The sequence below is a fragment of the Carettochelys insculpta genome, chromosome 7 (genome assembly GCF_033958435.1).
Source record: "Carettochelys insculpta isolate YL-2023 chromosome 7, ASM3395843v1, whole genome shotgun sequence".
NCBI lineage: Eukaryota > Metazoa > Chordata > Testudines > Carettochelyidae > Carettochelys > Carettochelys insculpta.
Window position 1 is genome coordinate 29543278 of NC_134143.1, and position 27400 is coordinate 29570677.

The 27400-nt window shown below is 42.3% G+C and overlaps 2 protein-coding genes and 1 non-coding gene across 7 annotated transcripts in view; 2 read left to right on the forward strand and 1 right to left on the reverse strand.

Moving 5' to 3' along the window:
* Positions 1-1797: 1797 nt before the first annotated feature.
* Positions 1798-1879, forward strand: TRNAS-UGA (transfer RNA serine (anticodon UGA)). The gene has a single exon. It is a non-coding gene; the product is annotated as a tRNA-Ser (tRNA).
* Positions 1880-7581: 5702 nt separating this feature from the next.
* DNAJC12 (DnaJ heat shock protein family (Hsp40) member C12) lies at positions 7582-27225 on the reverse strand. Of its 4 annotated transcripts, none has more exons than XM_075000198.1 (6): positions 27089-27225; positions 19260-19384; positions 15232-15310; positions 12214-12353; positions 10200-10401; positions 7582-8494 (listed from the first exon to the last, which is right to left on the reverse strand). In XM_075000198.1, exons 2-6 carry the CDS (start codon positions 19335-19337, stop codon positions 8400-8402), a joined length of 594 nt encoding a protein of 197 aa, XP_074856299.1. In that variant the 5' UTR covers positions 19338-19384; positions 27089-27225; the 3' UTR covers positions 7582-8399. The 4 variants fall into 4 exon arrangements, with proteins under 4 accessions (XP_074856299.1, XP_074856298.1, XP_074856300.1 ...); XM_075000197.1 differs by lacking the exon at positions 27089-27225 and adding an exon at positions 26631-26751; XM_075000199.1 differs by lacking the exons at positions 19260-19384; positions 27089-27225 and adding an exon at positions 15908-16966.
* The window catches only part of SIRT1 (sirtuin 1), a 40388-nt gene continuing 39767 nt past the window's right edge, over positions 26780-27400 (forward strand). Inside the window, exon 1 of one of the 2 annotated variants that reach the window (XM_075000194.1) lies at positions 26780-27285. In XM_075000194.1, coding sequence (XP_074856295.1) covers positions 26940-27285 — 346 coding nt within the window. In that variant the 5' untranslated portion in view covers positions 26780-26939. The remainder of the gene's footprint in view (positions 27286-27400) is intronic. The other variant, XM_075000193.1, reaches the window with a different exon arrangement.

A 27400-nucleotide genomic window follows, 5' to 3' on the forward strand; every position in this document is an offset into this window, starting at 1 on the left:
AACAAACTAACATGACTACCTCTCTGTTGAATAGTAACAAAGAGGAAGCCGTGCTAGTCTATACACTATCAAAACAACAAGCAGTCAAGTAGCACTTTAAAGACTAGCAAAATGGTTTATTAGGTGAGCTTTCATGGGACAGACCCACTTCTTCAGACCATAGCCAGACCAGAACAGACGTGCTTACTGTTTTTGGTTCTCTGTGCCTTAAATATTGAGTCTGTTCTGGTCTAGCTATGGTCTGAAGAAGTGGGTCTGTCCCACAAAAAGCTCACCTAATAAACCATTTTGCTAGTCTTTAAAGTACTACTTGACTGCTTTTTGTTTTGACTACCTCTCTGTGACTATTCTTCTTGCCATGTGCTATCATTGATAAATCCAAACAGAAATAAATTCTTATTATTCTTAAATTAGCTAAAATTCTAATAGTCAAACAATGTACTCGGTTTATCACATAAGGGAAAAGAGTTACTCTTGTTCCAATTTAACATTTTAATGAAATAAAACCAAACCAAAACAATGTTTACAAAACCCACTTCATGCAGAGTGGGTTACACTTACTATTTGGTTAAAAGAAAATGAGAAATAAACTTTGGTTGTCAACTATGTAAGATGGTGGTGGGTGGTTACAATCGTGGTGGCTGAGCACAAATTGTTGAGATAGCAGAGTCCTGTGATGTGGGAGGTTTATAATAAGGAGTGCAGTTTAGTAACTGTGATGTACTCATAGGACTGCTGCAATCATAATAGTAATACTCATACCTAGATTTATACAGGCCTTTTCCTCAACAGGATACAAAGCAATTTCCAAAGGAGGCCAGTATCTGTAGGCTAGGGGTGGCAGTGGGGAGAAAATGTAGTTGTGGGAGGGGATGCTGCCAATGCTGTTGTCACGAAGTGTAGTCAAGACAGCATGTACCTGGGAAGGATGGGGTCTATGGCAGGGAAGGCAGCAGTATAAAACTGTGATGCAAGAAAGGTGCCAGGGAAGGATAACAGATCTGTGGGGCTGTATCGGAGGCAAATGACTATGCGAGGGGTGTGTTCTGTCCCGTCCCCCTGTGCAGGCCCACAGCTGTGGAAGGCTGCTGGGGGCGGGGGGAAGCTGTGGCTCTGGGGCTTTTGTGCCTGGACGAGCGTGCTGGGAGGGAGCTGAAGGGGGAGGGGCACGTCGGCGCGGGGAATGTAGCTGTGTGAAGGTTGACAGGAAGCTGTGATTGGCGTAGCCATGCTGGTGGCGATAGCTGTGTTCTGCGGGAGATGGGCTGTCGCTGTGGCTAAGGAAGTGGGGCGGCGGGGGTGTAGCCCGGGTGAGGGAAAGGGGCTGCGAGCCGGGTACTGTTGGGGGCTGTCGCTGTGCTCAGGCAGCGGAGCGGGCGGCTAGCTGTGACCGCGGTACTGCCGGGAGCTGGGCGGCGTGTAAATGGGACCGGGTACTGACGGGGGTTGTCGCTGAGGGTGTAGTAAAAGCTCCCGAGCGTACCTCTTTTTTCGCTCGGCTCTTACTCCGCACAGTGCCCTGCCGTGTCCCACGGGCCTGCTCCCATAGCCGCCTGCTTCGGGACAACTGCGCGGGCCAGGCCAGGAGCAAAGCTCACCAAGAGAAAGACCCCGAAGCCGCGCTGCGGTTGCGCTGCGGCTCCACCTCTGGGGGGGGCGCGGGACCGGGGCCCTGCTCTTTAGCTATGAGAAGTCGGGGTCAAGCATTTCCAATTGGGCACTAGCTGCGTGAAAAGTCGTGGCGCAGGTAAATCGTGTCGTGGTGAAGTGTCTCACCGGCGTGTGAGTTTGTCAGTAGCAGCGATGGCCGAGTGGTTAAGGCGTTGGACTTGAAATCCAATGGGGTCTCCCCGCGCAGGTTCGAACCCTGCTCGCTGCGATTTAAAAAGGGTAAAACTTTTGGTTTTAAAAAAAATGTAGGCAGAGCCCTTGTAATTAAAAATGGGTAAATCTCTAAACAGCCGTGCAGCTTATATATTTGGATCTATTTCAGGGGAAAAAAGAAAAAGCTCCTTTCCCAGAATTGAACGTGTTTTTGTATCAACAGGAAAGTGGTGATGTGCAGCCCAGGTTAGCTAGAAACACTACCTAAACTTCTCCTCCTATCATCAAGAGGGTTACCAATATTAAACTTATCCCCTTTTTACACAACTTATCCTTTTTTGACACACAAGACTGCTGAAAAGCCAGACCAAAGTCCTCTGTATCATCCATGGGCCACTGAAATCTATACCCCTCCCACCCGGCACAGCCCGAACTCCCAGTGACTTCAGGGTCAACTTCTCTGGATTTGTCCTCCTTGCTTACTGTTTTTGGTTCTCTGTGCCTTAAATATTGAGTCTGTTCTGGTCTGGCTATGATCTGAAGAAGTGGATCTGTCCCACGAAAGCTCACCTAATAAACTATTTTGCTAGTCTTTAAAATGCTACTTGACTGCTTTTTGTTTTGATAGTGTATAGACTAGCACGGCGTCCTCTCTGTTACTATTCTCTGGACATGTGGCACTGTGGGCTCCAATGCAGAGGTTACAACCCATCTGGGAATATGAGTGTGAGTGTGCGTATGTGTAGGGCACCTACGCTGCCATAGCTTAGCAATATACATATGCTCCGTGCAAGGTTCTTCATTTAATACACCCTGACTACATCTACTCTAGAGGGTTGTTTTTTCAACAAAAAAGGCATTTTTGTTGACAAAACTAATGGAGCATCCACAATAAAAATATGTGCTGTTGCCATACTGTCGATAGAACTCAGCACTTTGGTTGACAGCCTTCTGCCTCTTCCCCACGAGGCAGAATGCCTTTCTCCACAGAATCTGTCTACAAAAAAGGATGCTCTGGAGAGACCTGTCAACAGACAGGGCTTCTGGATCACTGGGCAGCCCTGTCTGCTGTGCTTCCCATCAGCCATTCTGACGAGAGACACACAGGAAGTCCAGGCACTCTCTGTCGACAGAGCAGATCACTTTTCTGATCTACTTTTGTGTGTGGAGACACACTCTGTTAATAGGTTTTGTTGGAAGATCTCTTCCAACAGTGATTTCTGTAGACAGATTGCTGTAGTGTAGACATAGCCCATTGGGTAAGTTGCCCTGCTGTTCTTTTGATAGAGATTTTTTACCCTTTAAGATGCCTCCCTACTGGTAAAATACTTTAGGAGCATCAGGGCTGCTAAATCTCTTTAGAATTACTTCTAAATCACTTTATATTAGCAACAAACACACAAATGAGGGATCCTGAACTGCTTAAGACAAGTGGAGGTTAGGAAGAAACTGTTGAATGAAATAAATTTAACCCAGGAAGTCTTAATTGATGTATCTTTAAATTTGGAGGCCTTAGTCAAGCTAAGGTAAAATTGGAAGATTTACCTCAACCAAGACATTTTTTCACCTCAGAACCCTTATATATGAATTTCATCTGGATTTCATCTCCATTTACTAAGGTGTTATTTGTGCAATTTCTAAGTGTATCAACCTAATATTGTTAGGCTATATCTCCAGTACAGGACCTCCAGCAGCATAGCTACAGCACTGTAAGCCTGCCACTTAGCATAGCAGACAGTTTCTACAAAAAGAGAAGTGATAAGACTCCCACTGAGGTACGTCATCCACCTCTCCAAGGCTGTGTCTACAGTGATCTGTCGACAGAAGTTACTCTCAGAAGGTATCTTCAGACATAATTTCTGTTGGCAGATTGCAGCCAGACAACAAAGAGGATTGAAAAACCAATCCGCTCTGTCGCTGCTGTCCTGTCAGAATGGCCAACTGGAAGCACAGCAGACAGGGCTGCCTGGTGACCCAGAAGTCCTGGCTGTTGACAGAGGGCTCCCTGCAGCATCCACACTTGCTTTCTGTCAACAAATTCTGTCAACAGAGGGGTTCTGCCTCCTGGGGAAACAGCAGAATGCTCTCAACAAAAGTACCATTGTCAATTTATTGTCGATGGAACGTTATTTGTAACGTGCATGTTCTGCAAGTTTTGTTGACAAAACTCTCTAGTGTAGACGTAGCCCAAGAGGTGGTAGCCATCTTGATAGAAGAGTTCTTCCGTTGACTAGATGTAATTACAGTGAGTACAGGTAAACTAATTATATCAGGGTGGATGAATTTTTTCACAGCCCTGATGTGTAGATGGTTGATCTAATTTTTAGGTGTAGACCAGGCATAAAGCCCTGATGCTACAAGGAGCTAAAGGACACACACAAATCTCTCCAGGACTGGACACTAAATCACAGTGGCTACCGATACTCTAGAGAGTTTTGTCTACAAAAACCTGGTTTTGTGAACAAAACTGGTGGAGTGTCCACACACTATGAGTTTTGTTGACAGTATTTTGACAAAAGTCAGCACTTCTGCCGACAACCTTCTGCCTCTCCCAAATGCCTTTGTTGACAGACTCTGCCAACAAAAAAGCTGAGTGGATGCTCTGGGGGGACTTCTGTGAACAGACAGGGCTTCCGCTTCATCAGGCAGTCCTGTTTACTGAGCTTCCAGTTCACCATTCTGTGGAGAGAGGGCCAAGCAGTCCAGCAGATCGCTTCTTCAATCTGCTTTAGTGTATAGCCACACACCGTAAACAGATATTTTTCTGGAAAATCTCTTCTGACACAAATGTCTGTCAACACATACTTCTAATGTAACCATAGCCAGTGAGCATTTGTAAGAAAGCAAATAGAAAATATTTCTCTCAACATGCCAGTTTTAAATATTTTTAAAACAACTATCTGAATTGGTTTTACTTCCTCAGAATTGTAAATTAAGTCAAGGCTGAAGTTTCTAACCTTTGTCATTTTTCAGTTATGTAACCACAAAATTTCAGCTGGAATATATATAAGAACTATAATTTGTGTAGTATTGTATTCATACAAATAGAGAATACTTATAAGTCATTTTTGTATTTTTTACTGTGGACAAATTTAGCTGTAAATCCTCAGTTTCCAGTGTATTATCATATATAGATATAAGTAATTCTCTGCTGATCATCTTACATTCTGTATTCCAGGAAGACATTTTTTTCATTGCTTTAATAAACCCAAAGAGAAAGCATCAAGCTGATAACAGTTTTCACATAAATATTATCACTGACATTTCCTTTTCACTGATGGAGCTTACTGAGGATGTGGGAGAGGAGGAGGCAATAGCTCTATGAGAGAAAAGACTATGTGGAAAGTATGGATATGTCTAGACTAGAGGGATTTATCAGCAGAAGTTTTTGTCAGAAGACATCTTTTGACAAAACTTCTGTTGCCAATTGCAGCCAGACTGCAGGGTGGATCAAAAGAGCAATTTAACTGCTCCCAGTCACAGGTCTATAAAATAATATTCTTTTTATGCTACTTTGTTTTTCCTATTGCATTTGAATAATCTAATCAGATGCCTGCTGACTAGAACTTAATAATGTTAATGAGTCAGTTTAGTAAACTGAAGACCTTTCTGTGCTGATTCTCTGCTCCTTCTGCTGTTATTTTCACTTGCAAAAGACAGATATAAAATGATGCTGTTCTCATTTGGTAGTCTTTTTACAGCTGTTTTGCAGAAGTGTAAAGAATGACAGAAAGGGCAATACAGTGGAAAATTTGCCAAAATGCGTCCATACAGGTATAGAGTTGAAGCTTCCTTGCCCACCATTCTCTTCCATCCTGATCTGGAAAAACTTCATGTAGGACTGAGGGTTAGACAACAATTCTTTGATGAAGCAGTATCAAACGGGTTCATGGCAAATAAGTAAGCAACTCATTCTTCCGAGAGCACCGATAGTCCTATTGTACATCAAGCTGGACTGGAGTTCAGGTAAACCCTGGCAAAATTTAATGGTAGTACTGCCCAAAATAATATTTTTTTAAAAAGCTAAAAGGAAATTATTATTTGATCCAAGGAGCAGTAGCACCCTCTAGGCTACAACTGTATGAATTGGTCTTCTCAAACACGTGAGTCCTTATTTAATGACTTTCACAGAAAAAGAGATCATATTGCCCACCTAAATCTACCTATCATCCATCCACTTGTGAAAATGAGATGCCACTCATAGTCTATTGTATTTTTGAGTGAAAAGTTCTATGCCTGCCCCTGCTGGCACTGCTCAAACACTTTGCATTTGAACCCCTATTTGCAATCTGTATTATAAATCTGCCACCTAGAGTGCTGTAGATCACTTGCCAGCTCATCAGGAATGAAAAATTAACATAGCTCCATTTACTGTAACATAAACAGAGAGGTAGCCGTGTTAGTCTGTATCCTAACAAAACAAAAAAGCCCTCATATAGCAATTTAAAGACTAACAAAATAATTTATTAGGAGATGAGCTTTCGTGGGGCAGACTCACTTCTTCAGATCTGGAGATACTGTAATGGAGTGATGCACAAGTACATCAAGCCTTGCAGATTGCAGTCCTGATTTTGCTGTTGACTTATTTCTTCTGTTGTCATTAAGAAGTTGACGTAGTGATAAAGGACTACACAAGGTGTAAGGTAGGAGAAAAATCAGGCCTTGAAGGGTCAGGAGTTCCTGGAGGAAAGAAAATTCAGCTGGTCACCATATATAGCCCAGAGAAATGCCCCCCCGCAGTTCAAAGGTAAAAAAACACCTGGCCAGGGTCTTCTCAACATGCAAGAGGTAACAGACAAGGGAGAGGAGGATATGGGCCAAATTTATGCCACTCCTGCTGCAAGCAAGATTCTTAATAGCTCTTATGACACAGATAGCATCAATGCTGAGAAGCAATAATAATACCACCCAATAGAACAAAAGTAACAGATGCATATCACAGTGTCTGAAACTGAAACAGACCAAGGCCTTTACTGTGAGTCATTTATCATTTGCTAGGTACTTGCATGAGCCTTATACCATCTTCACCCACTGTATACCCAACGGTCTTAGTTTCTCCCCATTTACGGATATGAAACTGGAAGGTAACAATGTCTACCTTCAGGAAATTAAAACTTCTCAATAACTGTATTAGTCATGAGTGCTACTTTCTACTATTATTGAACCTGTAGCTATTATCATTTTCTGAGAATAAAATAAGCAAACAGGAAACAATTGTGCTCAACCTTCAATGTTACTGAAATTAGAATTCTGAATGACATTATTTGCATTCAGCTTTAACCTGTTTATCAGATGACTTTAATTATTACTTTGCCATTTATATCTGAAAAACTTTGGGACTACCAGCATGTTCCCAGTGCCATATTTTTTTTCCAGTGCCAAGAGTCTACAAGCTACAACTTGAAATTATATCAACGGTATCTGTTTGTATATAACACAAAAATAACTCCCCAGTTGTACTGCAACTATTGGCCAAATAATTCTGATATGATTATCATAATATTTAGATTAGATTTCCTTGGCAGGTGCTGGCCATGGATTGCCTGAGCTAATCGCATGGTAAGCACAGATGCAAAAGCCACCTTTGCTGCTCTAGATCTGGATTACACATCCCTGAAGCTCCCAAAGATTCATGGGTTTTGGGAGGGCTCTGAACTTTCTTATCTGCATGGCCACCCTCATACTTCCCCCATTTGAAGAGATGGTAGGCAGAAAATTCTAGAAAATGATCTGAATCCAAGAAATTAAAAAAACAGTCAATATGTATATTTTTTACAGATGCTTTACTCTGTTGTTGTAAAGTTAGTTGGCCACACAACAGACAAAATACTTCCAATCCATAAATCCATTTTAGTGCTATAATTATATCCAATATATAGTACACATTCTGATAAGGAAGTAGATTATGAAGAACAAATGCCATCTTAAAATTTGCAACAATGCCCAAAGAAAGTGTTTCATGTTCATTATTTTTTATGTTAAAACTCAACAGGTCTGTTTTTCCAGTATTTCATTTAGTCACTAACACCAGTACAAAACATTATCAAGTTGGAACTCTCCAATTATTTACACTTGTTTTACACCTACTGTGTATGGGTATGAATGACTGCAGAATGTGCAATGCAATGGAGAATCAAGCTCAAAATATCTAATATAGAAATACACATAAATATATTTGTCATTTAGGGTTGGGAGATTATTATACAATGCCATGAGTTCTGCAAGAAATATATATGCACAATACATACTTTTTGTTTAATACTGACAGAAAAGCCATCCAACTGCATACTAAAGAACAACACAGGAAACTGATGTAAAACACTGGACCATTTTAAGCATATTATGTAAGTATTACTTATGCTAATACTAAATAAAGGTAATGCCTGGTCACCTCAAGAATTCTTCCACCTAAAATAGAACGTGAGACAACAGATCAGAGTTACAAAGCCACACATTTGAACAACACTCAAATAAAGGTGAACAGGCACAAGATACAAACAAGATGTAACCATGGACAAAAATACTGCTCTGTTGATCAGATGATTCCATTCACTCGTGTATCTTGGGCTCATGCTTCAGATTTCATAGTTTCTGAATTTCCTCAGAAGCTCTGAAGGGGCATCACCTGACCAACGGAAACGCATATGCCAGCAATTTGCATACAAAAATCCTGAGAAAAAAGGGAGAGAAAATTAAATTATTAAAAAAAAAAAAGTTTAAACTGATTAAGCCAGGGGTGCCCAACACGTGGCCCTCAGGAGCCTTTTCATCCAGCCCTTGACGCTGGCGGCAGAACCATTTTGAAACCCTCCTCAAGGAGCCATTTGCAGCTCAAGACGCTGCTGCTGCTGCTGACTCCTCTCCTCGTCCTTCTCCCTGCCCCAATCAGGCAGAGCAGGGCAGAGCCAGCTGGGAACAGCGGACTGCGGCTCCCGCTGTGGGCTCACACCCAGTGAGCGGGCTGCAGGTCACCAGCATCTCCCCACAGCTGCGTGCCAAGGAGAGACCAGAAGCACTGTTCACAGCTTCCCATGCTCCTGGGTGTGAAAGATGCAGCTGGTTCCATTCCACCCAACAGAAGCCGGCTTCCTTCAACAGGTAGGAGCACCCAGGGCCTGTCCTGTCCTGGCTTAGGGCCCAGCACTGCTGCTGAATCTCCCCCTGTGGGCAGGAACCACCTGGGGCAGCATCCTCGCTCCCCACGCTGTCCTGAGCTGCTCCCCCAGCTCACTGCTGCTGGCAGGACCCACAGACCTGACCCACCAGCCATCATCTCTCTGGTCCTGTGGCATGTGTTCAGGCAGTGCCAGGAGGCAGTTGTCCCTCATGCTGGCTCTGCTGCACTGCACAGACCAGGGGAAGCCCAGGAGAAGGCATGAGAGCCAGCAAGGGGCTGGGAGAACTCAAGCGCCTCTCTCTGTATGTGGCAGGGAGCACCATGTGCCCGGCTCTGGGGACAAATGACTCGGCACCACCAGCTCAGCCTGTCCAAGGAGGAGAATTCAGCTTTTTCACAGTCTGTAGAACACATTCATGGCATTATATACATGTATTAATAATTAATTTTCAGTGAGGTCAAGGATTAAATAAGTATCTGATGCAATAGGTATCTGAGGCATCTTAGGGCTGTGAAGAGGGATTTTAAGCCTGGGGGCAGTTTGGGTCTGCGGGGCTGTCTAATGCTGGGGGTGGGGGGCCAGTTTGGGGCTGTGAGGGGTTTAAGCCTGGGGGCACGTCGTGGTGGTGGTTTGGGGCTGTGTTGTGTTTGGCCCCAGAAACATGTAAAAAATTGCCATGTGGCCCCCAATGAAAAAAGGCTGGACACCCCTGGACTAGGATGAAGTCGTATACTGTGGTGGTGTAGCCATGTCAGTCCCAAGAGAAAATGTGCGTGAGGTAATATCTTTTTTCGAATTATCTCTCTCAACCAACAGAAGTTAGCCCAATAAAATATATTACCTTTTTAGGGAAAAGTAGAGCTTGATTATTGTAACTAAAATGTAAGTAAAATGCTTGAATGTGAAGTCATCTTAGTTATACTCTATGCATACAAGGGACCAAATCCATGAACATTCACATGAATTGTATTCACAATTTGAAAATCTAGTCACCATGTTCTCTGTCTTATATTTTTACAGCTGCACACCAAATAACATATGCAAATATACAGAAAAATATTAAATTATTGGGAATGGGAATTTTTGAAAAAATCATGTAGCCACCCATTTCTTATTCCTCTTTTAAGGTCTGGTCCCGTACATCAGACTCAAACAAAACTCCCATTTAATTAGATGGTAGTTTTCCATGAGTAAAACCTTAAGGATCAGGTATAAAGCCTGGACACTGAATTCTGGCAAATCACTGGTTCCACTTACTTGGAGAGTCTGGACTCTTTGGCGATTGTAGAATCTCATCAGAAGTCTCAGCACTGTCTTGTTCCCGTCTCTCATCTGATGATTCATCTTTATTGTTTTCAGTCTGTTGAGCCCCAATGTCATTAGTTATGTTGCTGCTATTATTTAGCTCAGGTGCTTCCAGCATTGGCTCTTTTTTACTTCTGACAGCCCAGTGCATTGACTAAATAGATTAAAAAATTACAATGGATAAATCTAAGTTGTACATTAGATTTTAAATACAGCACATTCTTCTACTTTATAAGAGTCAGTGTGCCGTTACAAATTGTTGATTTCTCAGGTTGTCTAAACTGCAGACTTCTGTTGACAGAAGTTTTGTCGACAGAGCGCACATCCAGACTGCAGATCTCCTGGAGGACATCTGCCAGTTGGGAGCATTCTGTCAACATCCCTGTATACCTCATTCCACAAGGAAGAAGGGATGTCTCAATGCAGGTAATTTTTCCAATATTTGGCCCCATGTGGATTGACCAAATGTTGGAAAAGCCTCTCCCAACAGTTCTCCGCAGTCTAGAGGCTGCTAAATTATGCTGGAAAGATCTCCCATGCTGAATAACTCAATTTTATTCCAAGTTGCACACTGATAATAAACACTATGTTTAAAAAAGCTTCACTCACTATACAAAACATTTTTAACATACACCTACATGTATGTAATTGTATACTACATGACCCTGAATGCCATCTATATACTCCTACCTGTCTTCCTATCTTAAATTCCAGGAAAACTATTTAAAAAAATCAAGTATTGCTACATATAATCAGCACGAAATAAAGTTTGTAGAAAAATATCTTAGGTGCATGACCACAAAAAAGAAATACCTCTGATACCTGGCAGCAACATCAAAGACAAAATATGAAAACTTCTGAATAGTGTGGTTTACTCAAACATACTTAGAACCTTCCAGATTATTTATCTTCATGGAATATATTTTCTCAAAATGAATCGTACTACTCGGTATTCACAGCTGTGGTGACATCAATGGAATTAATACACAGCAACGTCTCACTCATTTTCACAAGCACCAATAAAATATAAACCAACAGCAGATGCTATAAACTAGAAAATAGTCACAAATGTGTTCCGAAATAAAATATTTTTAAATATAATTTATCATTATAGATCAGAACATGTTAACTATAATGAAAAACAACTGGTTATACTGGAAATATGCAGCTATTTCAAGCTTGCCATTTTAACCTTCAAAGACAACAGGAAAAAACACATTAACTTCTCATACTATAGAATTAATTTTGTATTGGTATGCTGGTAACCCCAAAAATCTATTCAGTAGTCTCTATAAAGAAATTACTGAAGATTTATTTTCCCAGGGTGAATTCCTGGTCCCACTGAAGTCAATGAGAGTATGCCTTTGACTTTAGCGAAACCAGGATTTCACCCCCAAATAATAATACTGAAAAGTAACTTAAATTATATGATGAGCCTTTTACCATAGTACATTTGTTTGGCTAACCAGGAAAAGTAGCCACTGTAGCCCCAAATAACTTATTTAAAATTACTGAAATGTTGTGAAATAATGAGAAAATTGCTATGGGACTGGACTGAAATATTAGATAAAAATCTATACTGGCCCTGAAAACAAAAGCAGTTATTAGAGTTTCAGAACAAATATGTTCATAAATCTATATCATTCAACTGCCTTCCAGTTTGTGGCATTTGTTTTTTAAATGGATTCAGGGGCATTTTTCTGCACTCTTTCTACACGTTGCTATGCAGCAGTTTCGGGCGAGTATTAATGGTCAGTTAGCAGTACTGTTTCTAATTAGTGTCCTTTCCTCCATCAGATGGACCTTAGGAAATTGATTAAGAAACAACAGAAGGCTGGTATAATGAACATTCGTTAATTTCTGAGTGATCCTCTCTCACCCAAGGGGGAACTTCCCCTTTCCACAGACCTACCTAGTCTCTTAATTCTAACAAGTATCCAGGAAATTTAGAAAAACAAAAAACAACCGTTTTCATGGAGTTGCTCAGAGCTTCCCACTGCTGGAATGGAATGGTAATTTTGCTTCGCCGCCAGTAATCATAACGAGCTCGACTCTCTTCATTAGTAAGAATCTCCTTAGCTTGCTGCAGCTTCTGAAAATTCTCCACTAGAACACAAATCAAAATAATGTTACATCAAATACTTACATTTGAAGAAATTAATTCCCTTTTGGAACAGGAATGACCTAAGCTAAGTAAGTAACAACACCACAAGGTGAGTCAGAAAAATATATAAAAAGTGATGAAGGGATGTGACAGTTCTTCTCACTGCTTTGAGGAAACAAACCAGCAGTCAAGTAGCCACTTTAAAAACTAACAAAATAATTCATTAGGTGATGATCTTTCGTGGGGCAGACCTACTTCCTCAGATGTGGAGATGTTTGCCCCATGAAAGCTCATCACCTAATAAATTATTTTCTTAGTCTTTAAAGTGCTACATGACTGCTGGTTTGTTTTGTTAGAATACAGACTAACTCAGCTACCTGTCTGGTGCTTTGAGGAAAGTGGTCTGAGATGAGTAGCCACGATAGTCTGTAGCTTCACAAATAACAAGAAGTCATGTTCTTCAAACATTTGAAGAAGTGGATTTTACCCATGAAAACTCATGACCCAATACATTTATCAGTCGCTATGGTGCTGCATGATTGCTTGCCTTCAGAAAGTCTTAGTTGACTTCAGCTGCTAGCACTTTTCATGAACGCCCAATGCCTTCTTTCAGATGAACAATTTAATGCAAATATAGAGTCTTCTGGGTCTTGATTTAGATGCTTTATAAACTTGACGACTATTAAAATTTTGCCATAATCAGAGCAAATCACAAGAGGTAATGCTCCATTTAAAAACAACATTGCAACAGCATGATAGTATTTCACAAGGAACGTAGCATAGCTCAAAGCAGCAAGGAAGTTAGAGCAGAACACACCAACAAAGGACAGCAAGAAAGAAGCATAATTACCTTGTGTGAGCAGCAAGCAGAAGACTCTTTAAACAGGACAGTACAGTCAAGCTAACAGCATTGTTTAAGATCACATCTTTTTGTGTATAAAATATTAATTTGAATACTGGATTATATGAACAAGAGCTCTTATTTTATTTGCAGGAGAAAAAATCTTTACAAAATTATTGTAGAGAATGCCGCTGTGCATTACTATTGTGCAAAAGGTTACAAAGACTTACATTTTATTTATGAATCACCCTTGTTAGAGTGGCTTATTGTGATTATCCATTTATTCCAGTTTGTAGCAGTGACTTCTTTTGAAATATGCTGAACCCAAACACTAACTAAAACTAATAAGCATAAATCAAACAAAATTTTTTCTCATTCTGCTTTCAATATGAGAAGCAGAGGGTGGAATCAGCCACCAAATTTTCGGATGGAACATCAGAAATATGCATCACAGAACACTGTCTTGTTATAACTGGTTTAATACAAACACGTCCAATATTAAGTGTTGCACTCTGTCATTGAATTAACCTTTGTTTTGGCAGTTTTTCCATGTAAGTACTATAATTTCCATGATTTGGGCCAACTACATGCACTAGTTCAGTGTCCAACAACACTTCCGGCAACGTGGAAACTTACTAGAGAGTAGGGACTGATTGCCTTCAGTACAGTAAACCCTCAATTTAATGGACTAATGGGGGGACGGGGTGTCCGTTAATGTCAAAAGTCTGATAAATCTGAATGGTTACACTGTAGATGATGAACTAACCTTCCCAGCCCATCACTTACTCCTGTCCTCTGCCCCCATTTCCCTTCCCCACTCCTGCCCCATTCTTTCCCTCACACCTCCATCTCCTCTCAATTACCAAGAGAGGAGATGAATGCTGGCCTGACTCCTTCCACCTCCTGCAGCTCTCAGTGCTGCAGCTCCCCCAGGCCCCCCGCCCTGCCCCGGCTCCAAGCCGCCTGTGCAAAGGTAGAGCATGGCCCCCCCCAGCCTGCCAGCAGCCATCAGCCTCTGACACCATGGCTGCTGCTCAGCACCAGTGCAGAAAGCAGCGGCCAGGTACCAACATGCTCCACACACACGGGGCTGGGGGAGGAGAGCTCCTGCACCCTGTTGCAGCTCCACTTGGCTCCTCTGGCCCGAGTGGCTCCAGCCACAGCGATTGCCCCTCCAGCCCTGGCGGCCCCAGCCGCTCCAGCAGCTCCTCTAGACCCGGAGGTGGCTCTGGCATTTATTTAGGAGGAGGGTAGGGGGGCTGCCAGACAGTGTCCACTATTTCTGAAGTTTGTTATAGCAGAGTCCGTTAAATCGAGGGCTTACTGTATACTATTTATCTTACTTTTTTCCTGTGCATTTTGTATAAAGAAGGCCAGAGCAGACATTCAAATCTTGTAGTCATTGATCATAGTGATTCTATTGGCTACTAATATATAAGCCTGTCTCAGAATATCTCTTTTTGACTCAGAACATTGGTATGAGGGTAAGGTTAAGGTTATTTGGGTGACTGATATTTCCCCAATTTTTGATGTTAGATGTTATCTGTGCAGAGCTGGCCTGTCACACAATGCTGATCCTCTTTATTTCTAACTGCTAAATTACTTTAAAGTAAGCTAAAATATATTAAATATATTTCTACTATTACTTTTCTTGTGAGCAATTACTGTAGTTAATCACAACATTTGACAGCCACATGGAAAGAAGACAGTCCATGGAATCATGCATGGGAAGGAATGTGGTCCAATTTTTGTTTTAAAATGTGCATCATCCTATTAAATACTGTATGTTGACAATTCCTGGACTGGATAATAAAACAATATCTACTATCCATGATTGCATAAGAATGACAGCAAAACGTTAAGGCTTGAAATTTGAGGTTATGTGTATATGTGTGTATATATATATATATATATAGAAAATTATGTAACATTATAGAATATTAAAATGAGAAATATTTACTGATGGCTTTTAGACCACATTCAATGCTTTAATCATAATTTAAGACAATAAATTATTTTAAATAGGAAAGACTACATACCAGCTTTAGGGTTTCCAGGATGTTTGTCAGGGTGACACTCAAGGGCTTTAACCTTAAACTCTGCAAGAATTTGTTCAACCTAAACAGAATATAAACATTTATAGTTCATAAATACATTTTAGTTATACTGTACACACACAAAGGTTTCTGAGATTGCATTTCAGGGGTGCGGAGTTTGCATGTGTTCTGCTTCCTTAGTTTTCCAAGATCCTGTATGATCAAAATATATTATAGGTTGAACCTCTCTAATCTGACACGCTCTAATCCAGCAACATCTGTAATTTGGCATGATTTTAGTTAGCTGGATGACCATTTATCATGGGTGTGACCAAGTTTCCCATGATCCCATGAAGTTTGTTTACAGCCATCAGCCCTATGTTCTGTCTGTTATTTAGCTGTGTTATTTAGCTGTAATTTATACCAATACATCTCTAAAAACTAATTATATGCAGAAATGGTAAATTACCATTTTTAGAGTAACACTGCTTTTGGAAAATGTAATCTGATTACTTTTCATATATAACTGTAACAAATTATTAATATCAAAATGAAGATAAAAATAATCTAAGGAAAAGATATGAAGATATTCAAAGAGAGGAATAGATTTTAATCAAGTATGGAGTCCGGATTCCCCTAAACTGAAACATTTTCTGGTGTAGGAGGCTATAGATCTGACCATTCATCTCTCTCCCAAATCTGCAGAGAACCAAGGTGTCTTGAGGCTGAATTAAATTAGCAGCACTGATGAACCCTGGAGATTGGCTGAGACCTCCAAGAGTGAGAGACAAGGATGGACAGCCTTTTGGTCACTGTCAAAGGAGAGCTCTGAAAAACACAGATTACCACCACTAAGGGTGGATGATTGCAGCATGACAGTGCAAAACCCATAGACTCAAATGGAAACTTAAATGTATAAGAAGGGAAGCTTTTGCCATGGAACTCTGGATTCAGTCCTGCAAGTCAAGCATTGGAGGAGTCTCAGAGGAACCCCAACTCCTCACTCAGTCAGCCTTGCCTGGCCTGTAAGACTCACTTGAGCCACCATGGACTGGTAATTATACAACACCAGCAGCATGTGTGTGTGTGTATGCATGTTTGCGTATGTGTCTGTCTTTATAAAGCATACAGTAACTGCTTTCTCAATAAACTGTGTTCTCAATAAATGTGGTGCATTGCCTTTTCCCCTGAAAAAGATCCTATGTGCTTCTTATAGGCATAACACAGTTGCAGTGGGAGAATATATTAGGAAAAACTATTTCACCAGGAGGTTGGGGAAGCACTAGAATAGGTTACCTAGAGAGGTGATGGAATCTCCATCTCTAGAGGTTTTTAAATCCCAGTTTGATGAAACCCTGACTGGGAAGATTTAGTTAGGATTGCTCCTGCTTTGAGCAGGGGGTTGGACCTGATGACCTCCTGAGGGCTCTTCCAACCACACGATTACATGACAGGGGTCAGAAACCCCCAGCCCGGGTGCCAAGAATGGCATGTGAGCCAATTTTCATTGGCACACAAGGCAGGAGCTCACCCCCGCTCTTCCTCCCTCATGCAGCTGGGAGCTTGCTCAAAGCCATGCTGCCCCGGATTAAAAAAAGACCAGTAACGCTTCCAACCACCACCTAAATGGTGAACTCTGCATCTTAATGTATGTATTAACGAAGCTGTCGTAAGTAGGACTGTTAGGCTATGTCTACACAGCAAAGTTATTTCGAAATAGCACATGCCTTATTTCAAAACTGGTAAACCTCACTGTACCAGGAATAGCGCCTATTTCAAAATAAGCCATAATGTGTCCAATGCCTCTATTTCAAAATAGGCTCGATTGTATAGATGCTCTATTTTGAAATAGCTGAGCGCTTTTTCAAAATGCATTTTGTGTGTAGCTGCGCTATTTTGGAGTAAGCTATTCTGGAATACCTCTTCTGGAATAGTTTATTCAGGAATAACGCTGCTGTGTAGACATAGCCTTAGTGACTTTAAAAGGTATCACCAGCACCTGAACTGTACATAGGGGTCAGAAGATCAAATTTCGGCAGTCCACCTCAGAAAGGTTGCTGACCCTGTTCTATGAAATATTTAAAGAATATTTTTAATGTTTTCTTTCTGATGGTGACAATGATACAGATATTTTAAATGTTGAAATTATCGCCATGTTTTAAAAATTAAAAGTTTTACCTACAGACATTGTGGCAGGGTCAGGGTGGACTCCCCCCTCTGAGGGAGCCCAAACAAGCAGAAGAGCCTGTGGCACACCAGCAGGGCAATCACAGGCAACTGAGTAGGAGATGGCTCAGGCTAACTGGGGCCAGCTGACTTCAAGGCAGGCCTAATAAGAGGCCTTCAAAAGTGGGAAGAGATGGGAAGAAACCACAGTAGTGAGAGAAAGCAGGTTGGAAAGGAGCAGGAACACCAGAAACTGCAGAGAGAGAGTGAGGAGCTCCAGCAGATTGAGAGGGGGATTCATTACAGCTGCAGCCTGGAGAAGGTACCAGGGGGAATTGTCTGGGGGAAGCGGCCTAGGGGGAAGAGCTGCTGCACCAAGAGCTAAGGAAGTCAGCCCTTCCCACTAGCAGCTGCATAGGGTCCCTGGTCAGAACCCAGCATGAGTGGGTTGGGGCTGGGTTCCCCCTACACCACCCCTCATGCCAGCAAGAGCAACTGGACCCTTAAGTGGGTCCAGTGGACTGAACAGAGGCTAGAGACCCAGAAATAAGACTGACTTTGTCACAACATGTAACAGTGGCACTCAGAAGAGTAACAATCTCACATATATAACTAATACTCATAAAGCAACAGTAAACTACAACTATTTCTTGCTTCTTGCAATAATGTGTCACAGCTTACTTTTCAGAACCAATAAACAGTTATTACAAACATTATTTTTCACTTCAAAGTAACTTTAAAAAGGGTTTGTGGTATGTGCTTGAAATACACAATTCTTCCTAACACTATAAAACAGAATTAATGTGTTAACCATTTTCATCAGTTTAAAAAAACCTGAAATAAAAATTTAGTACTGCCTCCTACTGTGATGTCTTAAAAATACTCAGAACATATTTAAACATGTTTTCAATAATATATTAAAAAATGGAATATTTTTCTAACTGTATTTACATATATATTTGGTGCATATCAGGGCTTTATGTTTATATTAATGACAAAGTATGGAATTACATCTTCAAAACAAAGCATTTAACCAATATTAAAAATTATATTGGATAAACTACAAAATAAAAAGCCTAAAAGTATTACTACTACAATTGGCATCAGGGCTAGTTTTAATATCTTAGCATGTTCTTGAATTTCCATAATTAGAAAGTTTAATTTAGGACAACTTTAGGAAGTTGAATAACCCTTGTTTTAGATTGCATAAAATCTAACATGAGAAGACATTCAACTACTACCAAAATGAGTACAGAAAATTAGCATTTGAATATCAGTATTTTGGTGCAGAAAAGGAGAGCTGGAGTGGGAATTTCTTTGTTTGTTTTAAATACATTTTCTCTCTCCGGCAATGATTATATTTTTCCAAAAGCGATATAAAATTAACTTAGAAACTGAATACCATTACTAATTATTGACAAAGAGAACAATATTTTCACATTTCTTATGCTAATTACACTGACAATAACTATCTGCCATCGCTTTTCAAGAGCATCAATATACCGCAAAACAACCTACAAATAACATTTTTCAAATGTTTCCTGACATCACATGGTGAACTAACTTAATAAATAAAACAGTACTTACATTAACAATAATCTATTTAAGATGTCACTATGCATTTTGTATTATAAAGCATCTTGACTATGACCTATATTCTACAATCTTAACTGTATCAAAGAAATCAGTTACTGAGATTAACAGAGGAAGAGAAATTCACAGATATTATGTAGGTAAGGGAGCAGGTACATGTTGCATTTCAAATAATCATACGTTCACAGATAACCATTAACTACAAACTCCCCTTGGATGAACACAAACCCCAAACTACCACTAACAAGCAAAAAACAGAATTACTCTTTTACCGTGGATAGTTCATCACATCCTAGCCAGAAGTAATAATCTTCCATATCATCCAGACTGCAGTTCAAAATTGCATCCATTTGAACTAGTCAAACAGCTTTTTCCCCAAGAAACAGCTGGTGCACACCTAGTGTAAAGTATAAATTGTCAATAGAAAGCTTATAGGATTGTTTAAATGGAGCCCAGGGGAAACTGTTGTTCCCAATCTGGTTTAAGGCTCCCTACATTGCTTTTTAAATACACTGAGCTGTCATCTGAGATTGCTGAATTCTCTGTTTGTTATTGGTTCATTACAGGGGGACTGTAACATTGCACAAGCCTAGTACCTGCAATGCTCTCTGGGATTTGTAGTTTTCAAGGTAATTTAAATATTATTGAACTGGATGATCTGCCTCTTCAGCCTGAAGAGCAGTCAGGGTATCAGATAAAACTGTCATTATCATTTAAACCTGGATCCTGCTATGACTTATACATAAGTTTAATTTTAAACAAGTGTAGTCCTATTGATTTCAGTGAGACTATGCACATGGTTAAGTGCTTTGATGGACTGGGCCATAAATCTATTCAAACAATATATTCTTTTGTTATAGGATGCAATTTTTGTCTCAACTTTTGCAAGGAAAATATGCATCAAGGGTAGAAGAGTACTGCTATTTAATTGTGATTCCAGGATTGCTAACTTTCTCAGAATGAAATCCCAGATTTTTGCCACTGAATTCAGTAGCGCTGGGATTTCATTTTGATCTTTCTAGAATGGAGTCAGCAACCTGTGGCTCCAGGGCCCCATATGGCTCTTTAAGGAGACATTTGCAGTTCCAGATGCTGCCGCCGCTTACTCTTCTGCAGCTCCCCACACTGCTGCCACTGAAATCAACAGAACTAAATTCAGTTGGTTTAACAGCCAGCTCCCTCCCACTGCCCTTGTGGCTGTTAAACCATCTGAATTTAGTTCTATTGTTTCAGAACCAGCAGGGCAGGAAGCTGCAGAGGAGTCTGCAGCAGCAGCCAGGCTGGTCCTGAAGTGGGGAGGCTTTCTGCAGCACCATGTGGCCACTTCCTCCTGCCCCAGGGGGCGGGCACAGCACAAGAAGTGCTCATAGGAATAAGGGGACTTCGAAGTAACCAGGGTCCTTTAGAAAAGGAGCCCCGTTTGGACGAGCCACGCAGTGGCGAGCCGCATCAATTTCGAAGTGTCGTGGCTGCCCGCATGCTAATTAGGCACTGAATATGTATTTCAGCGCTTCATTAGTAAACTTCGAAATGGCCATTTGCATGGCCATTGCAAAGTTTTTGGCTAGTGTAGACATAGCCAAAGTGTGATATGAAAGATTTTAATTTTATACACTGTATTTGCTAGCTTTAATTTTGTACTGTCTTTACATATTTTCTGTGTTTCACATAACCATCATATGCTAGAGAATTTCCACAGTAATGCTGTGTCTAGATTATTGTGATTTGTTGACAGATATCTTCCAACAAAAACTTTTGTCAACAGATCATGGCCAAACTGCCAAGCGGATTGCAAGAGCCATCTGCTCTGTCAACAGAGAGCAGATGGACTGCCCAGCCACTCTATCAGCAAAACAGCCAACCGGAAACACAGCACACAGGGCTGCCCAGTGTCCTGGAAGCCCTGGCTACGTCTACACGTGCAGCCAACATCGAAATAGTCTATTTCGATGAATAACGTCTACACGTCCTCCAGGGCCGGCAACGTCGATGTTCAACTTCGACGTTGCTCAGCCCAACATCGAAATAGGCACAGCGAGGGAACGTCTACACGTCAAAGTAGCACACATCGAAATAGGGATGCCAGGCACAGCTGCAGACAGGGTCACAGGGCGGACTCAACAGCCAGCCGCTCCCTTAAAGGGCCCCTCCCAGACACAGTTGCACTAAACAACACAAGGTACACAGAGCTGACAACTGGTTGCAGACCCTGTGCCTGCAGCATAGATCCCCAGCTGTCACAGAAGCAGCCAGAAGCCCTGGGCTAAGGGCTGCTGCCCACGGTGACCATAGAGCCCCGCAGGGGCTGGAGAGAGAGCATCTCTCAACCCCCCCAGCTGATGGCCGCCATGGAGGACCCAGCAATTTCGACGTTGCGGGACGCGGATCGTCTACACGGTCCTTACTTCGACGTTGAACGTCGAAGTAGGGCGCTATTCCTATCTCCTCATGAGGTTAGCGACTTCGACGTCTCGCCGCCTAACGTCGAAGTTAACTTCGAAATAGCGCCCGATGCATGTAGACGCGACGGGCGCTATTTCGAAGTTGGTGCCGCTACTTCGAAGTAGCGTGCACGTGTAGACGCAGCTCCTGTGTGTTGACAGAGGGCACCCCCGAACATCTGTCAACAGACCTCTGTCGACAGAGGCTTTATTCCTCATGGGGAGAAGGGTACAGCTATCAATGTAAGTGCTACTCTCTGTCAACTTACTGTTAACAGAACTCCCTGGGAACCTGGAAGCTCTATGGGTTTTGCTGACAAAACCCTCAAGTGTAGACATAGCCTAACTGCATGAAGTTCAGTCAGTTCCATTGATGTCAGAAGTGTTGTGTTTACAAAAATAAAACCCTCATTTAGGAAAGAGTCACTGTTCAGGATAGTATTTAAGTATCTGCTTCAAGTTAGTGATCCTGAAGAGGGACGAATTAAGTACATTCTTTCCTAGTACTACATTCTTTCCCCAATCTGAGCCAATGACTTCTGTAGAATGACTCATATACAAATGCTTAATTTACGCCTAACGATTGTGACCTAAATTTGAATTTAGGAATCTAGTTTTTTGAAACCTCCTTTTTAAAAAAATTGTAGCCTTAGAACATATGTCCTTGAATATGTTAGAATCTCATTCCACTTGAACACTACAACTCTGTCTTACACACAAATATGAAACAAATAACTGATCTAGTTTTAATTCTTTTTTCTTTTCAAATATACTACACCAGCCCTATACAAGCATGCATCAAAACAACAGCCATTAATTAAATTTAGTTATTTCACAACCTGCAACAAGCCCTAACTCAAGGGAATGTATTATTTTGGAAAGTATCCATTTCTCATTGGTGTGAAAAATCTTTAGAGCATGAAAACTCCCTTCCCCCAAGACAACTCAAATGAGCAACTGCAATCTTACCTACATCACATACAGAAAAGTGACTTTTCAGACTAACAATGAACATGACCTACAGTTTTCTTTGTAAAAAAAATCTATTAACACTTGAAAACAAAAGGATGGATTTTAGGTACAAACTCAGGAGTTGTACTGGAATGTCCAAGTTGACATAGATTTTCTCTTAATAGTCCATGATATCAGGCAGTCACGTTTATGCATGTTGAACAGTAACAAAGAGGAAGCCGTGCTAGTCTATACACTATCAAAACAAAAAGCAGTCAAGTAGCACTTGAAAGACTAGCAAAATGGTTTATTAGGTGAGCTTTCGTGGGACAGACCCACTTCTTCAGACCATAGTCAGACTTGGCTATGGTCTGAAGAAGTGGGTCTGTCCCACGAAAGCTCACCTAATAAACCATTTTGCTAGTCTTTAAAGTATGTTTATGCATGTGTGTTTATATATATTTTAAACAAACTGTTTCTATTTACAATCACAAAGCTTAACTATATCACATGCATGCACTCACTCCCTCTCTCATCTGCTTGTATGGAGATTACTACCTGACAATAGTAGAGTGGGGCTGCTGGAAAAATGCAAGGCCAAGTCTTTAAAAATTCAGAATTGTTTTTCAAAAGCAAACATTGTTTGCATTCTACTAGTCTTTAGATCACTCAGGAACAGCAAATAAACCAAGAGATCACATCAAGCTATTGATCTGGTCACCATTTGCTCACTCTTCCGTTTGGGTATTATTTTTTAAAGATTAACTTTTCAGGATGAAAACAATACTTTAAAATTTCAGAAAATACCAAAAACAACATTTTTAATTAACAAATCAACAGCAAAAGATTTTTTTTCCTGGAGTGCTCTTCACAATATCTCTGTTGTGTTCAAATACTGTGCCACAATTAAAGATAGCACTGATTGGACACGTTTTACATGGCCCTGGAGCATAGCGCCGCTGCTGACAGCACTATGCTAATGAGGTTTCTAGAAACTGTAAATGGTTCACTATTTGCATACTCACAAACCTAATTAGCATAGCCATCTGAGATTTTGTTCTCGGCACAGTGGGCTGCCTGCAGTAAAGAAACCAGGCGGACGTCCCTTTGCTGGCTAAACCCCTCTCTGTTGCCAAACATTTATCCATTATCCTAATTAGCCATGCGAGTATGCAAATGTGGAACCATTTTCACTTTCCAGAAGCCTCGTTAGTATGCTCTGGGGCCAGATAGACAAGCCCATTGTGTTTTAAATTACAAAATTTTCAAAGCCTCTTTCCTTCCCCTTCGGTTGTGATTATATAAACCCCAATTATCCAAACGTTACAAGTGTGCCCTAAGCCTAATTTTTTATGTATTTATTTTTAATTCTGGGTATTTGAATTTCAGATATTCTGAACACAGGACACCTGTCTGCTGCAACATGTAGATGAAAATACACATGCACAATGCAACTGAAATCTGCCCATGCTTATCCTTATAGTTTAAGAGCTGAACAGACCTCCCACCTCTACAGACAAAAACAAAGTTCCTATAGCCACAATATCATGAAATATAGTATCTTTTTAGTATATTATAAATATAAAGTATATTATAATTTAATTTACAAATATTTATATTTGCAGAAGAACACAAATCCCAGGAAGGGATCGGCTCGCCACTGATGGAATACAGCTCTTGGAACATAAAAAGGTCCTGATTCCAAAAGCCTTCAAACTAAAGCTTTGATTCAAAAAAGTGTTTCTATTCAAGAACTGCATTTAAACATCTGCTTAACTTAAACACTTGTTTAAAGACCTTCTGTAGTGAAGTTAACCATGTGGTATGCGCCTGTCTGAATCAAAATGATTTAAGCACATGCTACAGTGTTCTCTTGAATTGGTGCCAAAGGAAAAGTGGAAAAAAATAGGTACTGACTACAGAATGCTAGTTTACAATATAGCATTGGGAATGCTCCTCCAATGTACAGTTTTCATTAATAAAACAAATAAATTATAATAAAAAGTCTAAACACCAGCCTCTTGAACCAGTGTAAGGTAGCAGCTGAGTAGTGCATGTATTTTTGCATAATGGTAGGAACCAGAATATAGTGGCACATATCACCAAAGCAAATCCCTACTTTAACAGGCTCAACCCTACTCTGTTGCCAGTCCCTTACGCCTGGAACTTTTCACATGGCTTCTACAGTGCCAGCACCCTGTTCTAGTGGCACTGAACTCTTTGCGTGGCTATGGTAAGGAGCTTCAGAAGTATGCAAATAGGCAGCTATTTGCAATCCCGAGAAGCTCACTTTGCATAGCTCTGCTGGCAGCAGGGCTGAGCAGAGCCCTATGTAGACACAGCCTTACGTCTTATATATTAGCTTCTCCCATTCTCTCCCACACCACATGTCAATGCATAGTACTACCTTCAAGACTGGACTGCATTATGCTAAACACAATACCAACTAAGTTCCCCCTGAACTGGAGCCACACAGCTTTCTATTAAGCCTGTGTAGGCACTCAGGGCTGAAGAGGGGCAAGTAGAAAAGAGGTGCCTCTTCCCAAAGGACCCAGCAGAGATCAGCTGTGGCCCAGATGGGCCCCTCCCCCCTGCCAACCCCAGCAGGCACCTGCTGTAGCTGGGAGAGAGGCCACCCCTCTGTTAGCTACAGCAGGGTGCTACTGAGACTGGAAGGTAGCTCTGTGAAGGTACCAGTGGGGAATCTATCCACAGTAGGTCAGGCTCCTAGGCAGGAGGACTACACAGCTGCATCTGCTGCTTTCATCCTACGGGCAAGAGCAGCACATGTAACATGTTGCCTCTTGTGCTTCCCAACCTAAAACCTGCTGGGCGCTTCCAGGGCACAGTGGAATGCCCCAAGACAGGCAAGCACCAGGCAGTCTGTTTTAAGGCTGCTGACCAGGAGCCACCCAGTTAAGCTTAAGTCCCAATCCCACATCCACCCACCAAAAAGAGCTACCTCCTGCTTTCATTAAGCTTCCATAACTCCCACTAGTAGCATGACCAAAGGTGAATTCTATCAAATGCAGCTATTGCTGACAGGGAAGGTAGATTACCTGTGTCAGTGGAAAATCCCTTTCCATCAACATAGGAACTGTCTACACTTCTGAACATCTTAGTGATGCTGTGCCATACAATGTAGATATGGCCAAAGTACACTAACAGCAGTGCCTGTTAAAATATCAGCATTGTCATTTCTAACTATTATGAGCAATATAACAGTCATCATATTGCCCGCTCATGATTTTATAACAAGTCTCTTAATACTTGGCCACCTCCTGCAGGCACATTGTGAGAATATTATCTTCCATTTTAAAAATATATATGAATTATTAGCCCTAAAGGTTACAGAGAAATGTTGGAAAACATGGAACTCAAAAGCAACAAGGCTAATTAACAAATCTGGGACTTTTTAAAAAAGTTTAATTTTTAAGCCACTCAGAATTTTTGAATAGGTGGGGTTGGCAAATCTCTCTTTCCATCTCTAACCAGGCTGCTCAGACATGGATGATTTCCTTTTCCTGCTACTTAGATGAGCTTAAACAAAACAGGAATCCAAGTGGTTTCTGGCAGCCTCAGCCATGGATCCCTGGCTGGAGGGTGAGGGGACCCCACAGTCCTGTGGCTGGGAGCCAGCTGGGACACAGACCTCTGCCAGCAGTACCAGCCTTAGGATCCCTGGCTGGGGGGAACCCCACAGCCCCAAGGTTGGGAGCCAGCAGCAGCCCTGGGATATCCAGCTGGAAGGAACCCTGCAGCCCCACAGCTGGCAGGACCAGCCATGGGATCCCTGTTTGGGGGTGAAAAAAAAAGTTGCTGGAAAACAGTTTCAGTGCATTCCAGCAGAAAAAAAAGCCCCGCTTCCTTAAGAGTGGTTTATTGGGGGTTTAGTTTAAATCCTGCAACACAGATTAAGTCTAAGATGAACTAATAATCTAAAACATTAACTGCCATTGCTTTAACTAACTTACTTTTAACACACACCCTTAGTTAAACTCCTCAGGTGTAAGGGAGGCCTTCTGGTTTCTTAACCTCTCCCTCCTCTACCACCCTCGCTCTTTGGGGTGCTGCCCTACGTTCTCATTCACACACCGCAGCCCCTCCCCCACTCCATGGCATGCTTTCCTCCTCCTAGCTAACCTCCCCATCTCTAGGTGCTGCCTTATCGTACACTGCCTCCCTGCCCGCGCGCTGCACAAAACCACCACCCCCCTCCGCGGCCCGCGGTCCCCTGACTTAAGGCCTTACACGGGTACGGGCAGAGCCCGGTTAAGCTAGCGGGGCGGTGGGTCACGTGAGGAGAAGCTGGGAGCGCAACGCCTAGGTGCGCTCTGCCGAGCAGAGTCACGTGACGACGGGAGCGCACCCCCCCCCCGTCTCCCTCACGTGACCCGGTTTGTTGTTGTTGCGGCCTCTGCGGGGAGGGTGCCCGCGTGGGCGGTGGCGAGGTCACGTGCAGGGTTTAAATCTCTCCCTGGAGGGAGGGGGCTAGGGAAAAGGGGTTGTAGCTGAGGCGTTGGTGCGCCGGACTGAGGGGGTGGCGGTTGCTGCTCCAAGATGGCGGATGAGGAGATTGCGCTTCTCCAACCGCGGCGCGCCGCCGAAGGTGCCGAGCCGCTTTCAAAGCGCCAGCGCTTGGACTCGGAAGACGCCTGCAGGCGGGGCTCGGTGATGGGCCCAGAGCGAGCGGTTGAGACGGCGCCTACCACGGGATCGGCGGTGGCAGCGGCGGGCTGGAGCGGCGCGGACTACGCGGCCGGCCTGCGGGGCCTGCCCTGTGAGGAGCCGCCCCCGCAGCAGCAGGGGGAGGGGGCGGAGACGGCGCCCAGTGGAGACGAAGCGGAGACGGCCATTGGCTACAGACGGTCGCAGTATTCACACGAGGCGGCTGCTCTGCATCCCGGTGAGGTTCTGTCCTGTCCCCGCGGTGGGGACCGTGCGCGTCCAAACTGACCGACCCCGGCACGGACAGCTCGCGAGGAGGTGGCTGCGCTACTCAGTGTCTCACCTTTTCTGTG

Bases quoted from the DNA above. Each gene is read 5' to 3' on its own strand.
- DNAJC12 (XM_075000198.1), bottom strand. From the start codon at position 19,337: ATGGATGCAATTTTGAACTGCAGTCTGGATGATATGGAAGATTATTAC. The intron at 10,402-12,213 runs GTTGTTTTTTGT...TAATCTATTTAG, and splicing joins TGAGCAACTCCATGAAAACG to TCAATGCACTGGGCTGTCAG. The intron at 8,495-10,199 runs GTAAGTGGAACC...CTTTTTTCTCAG, and splicing joins AAAGAGTCCAGACTCTCCAA to GATTTTTGTATGCAAATTGC.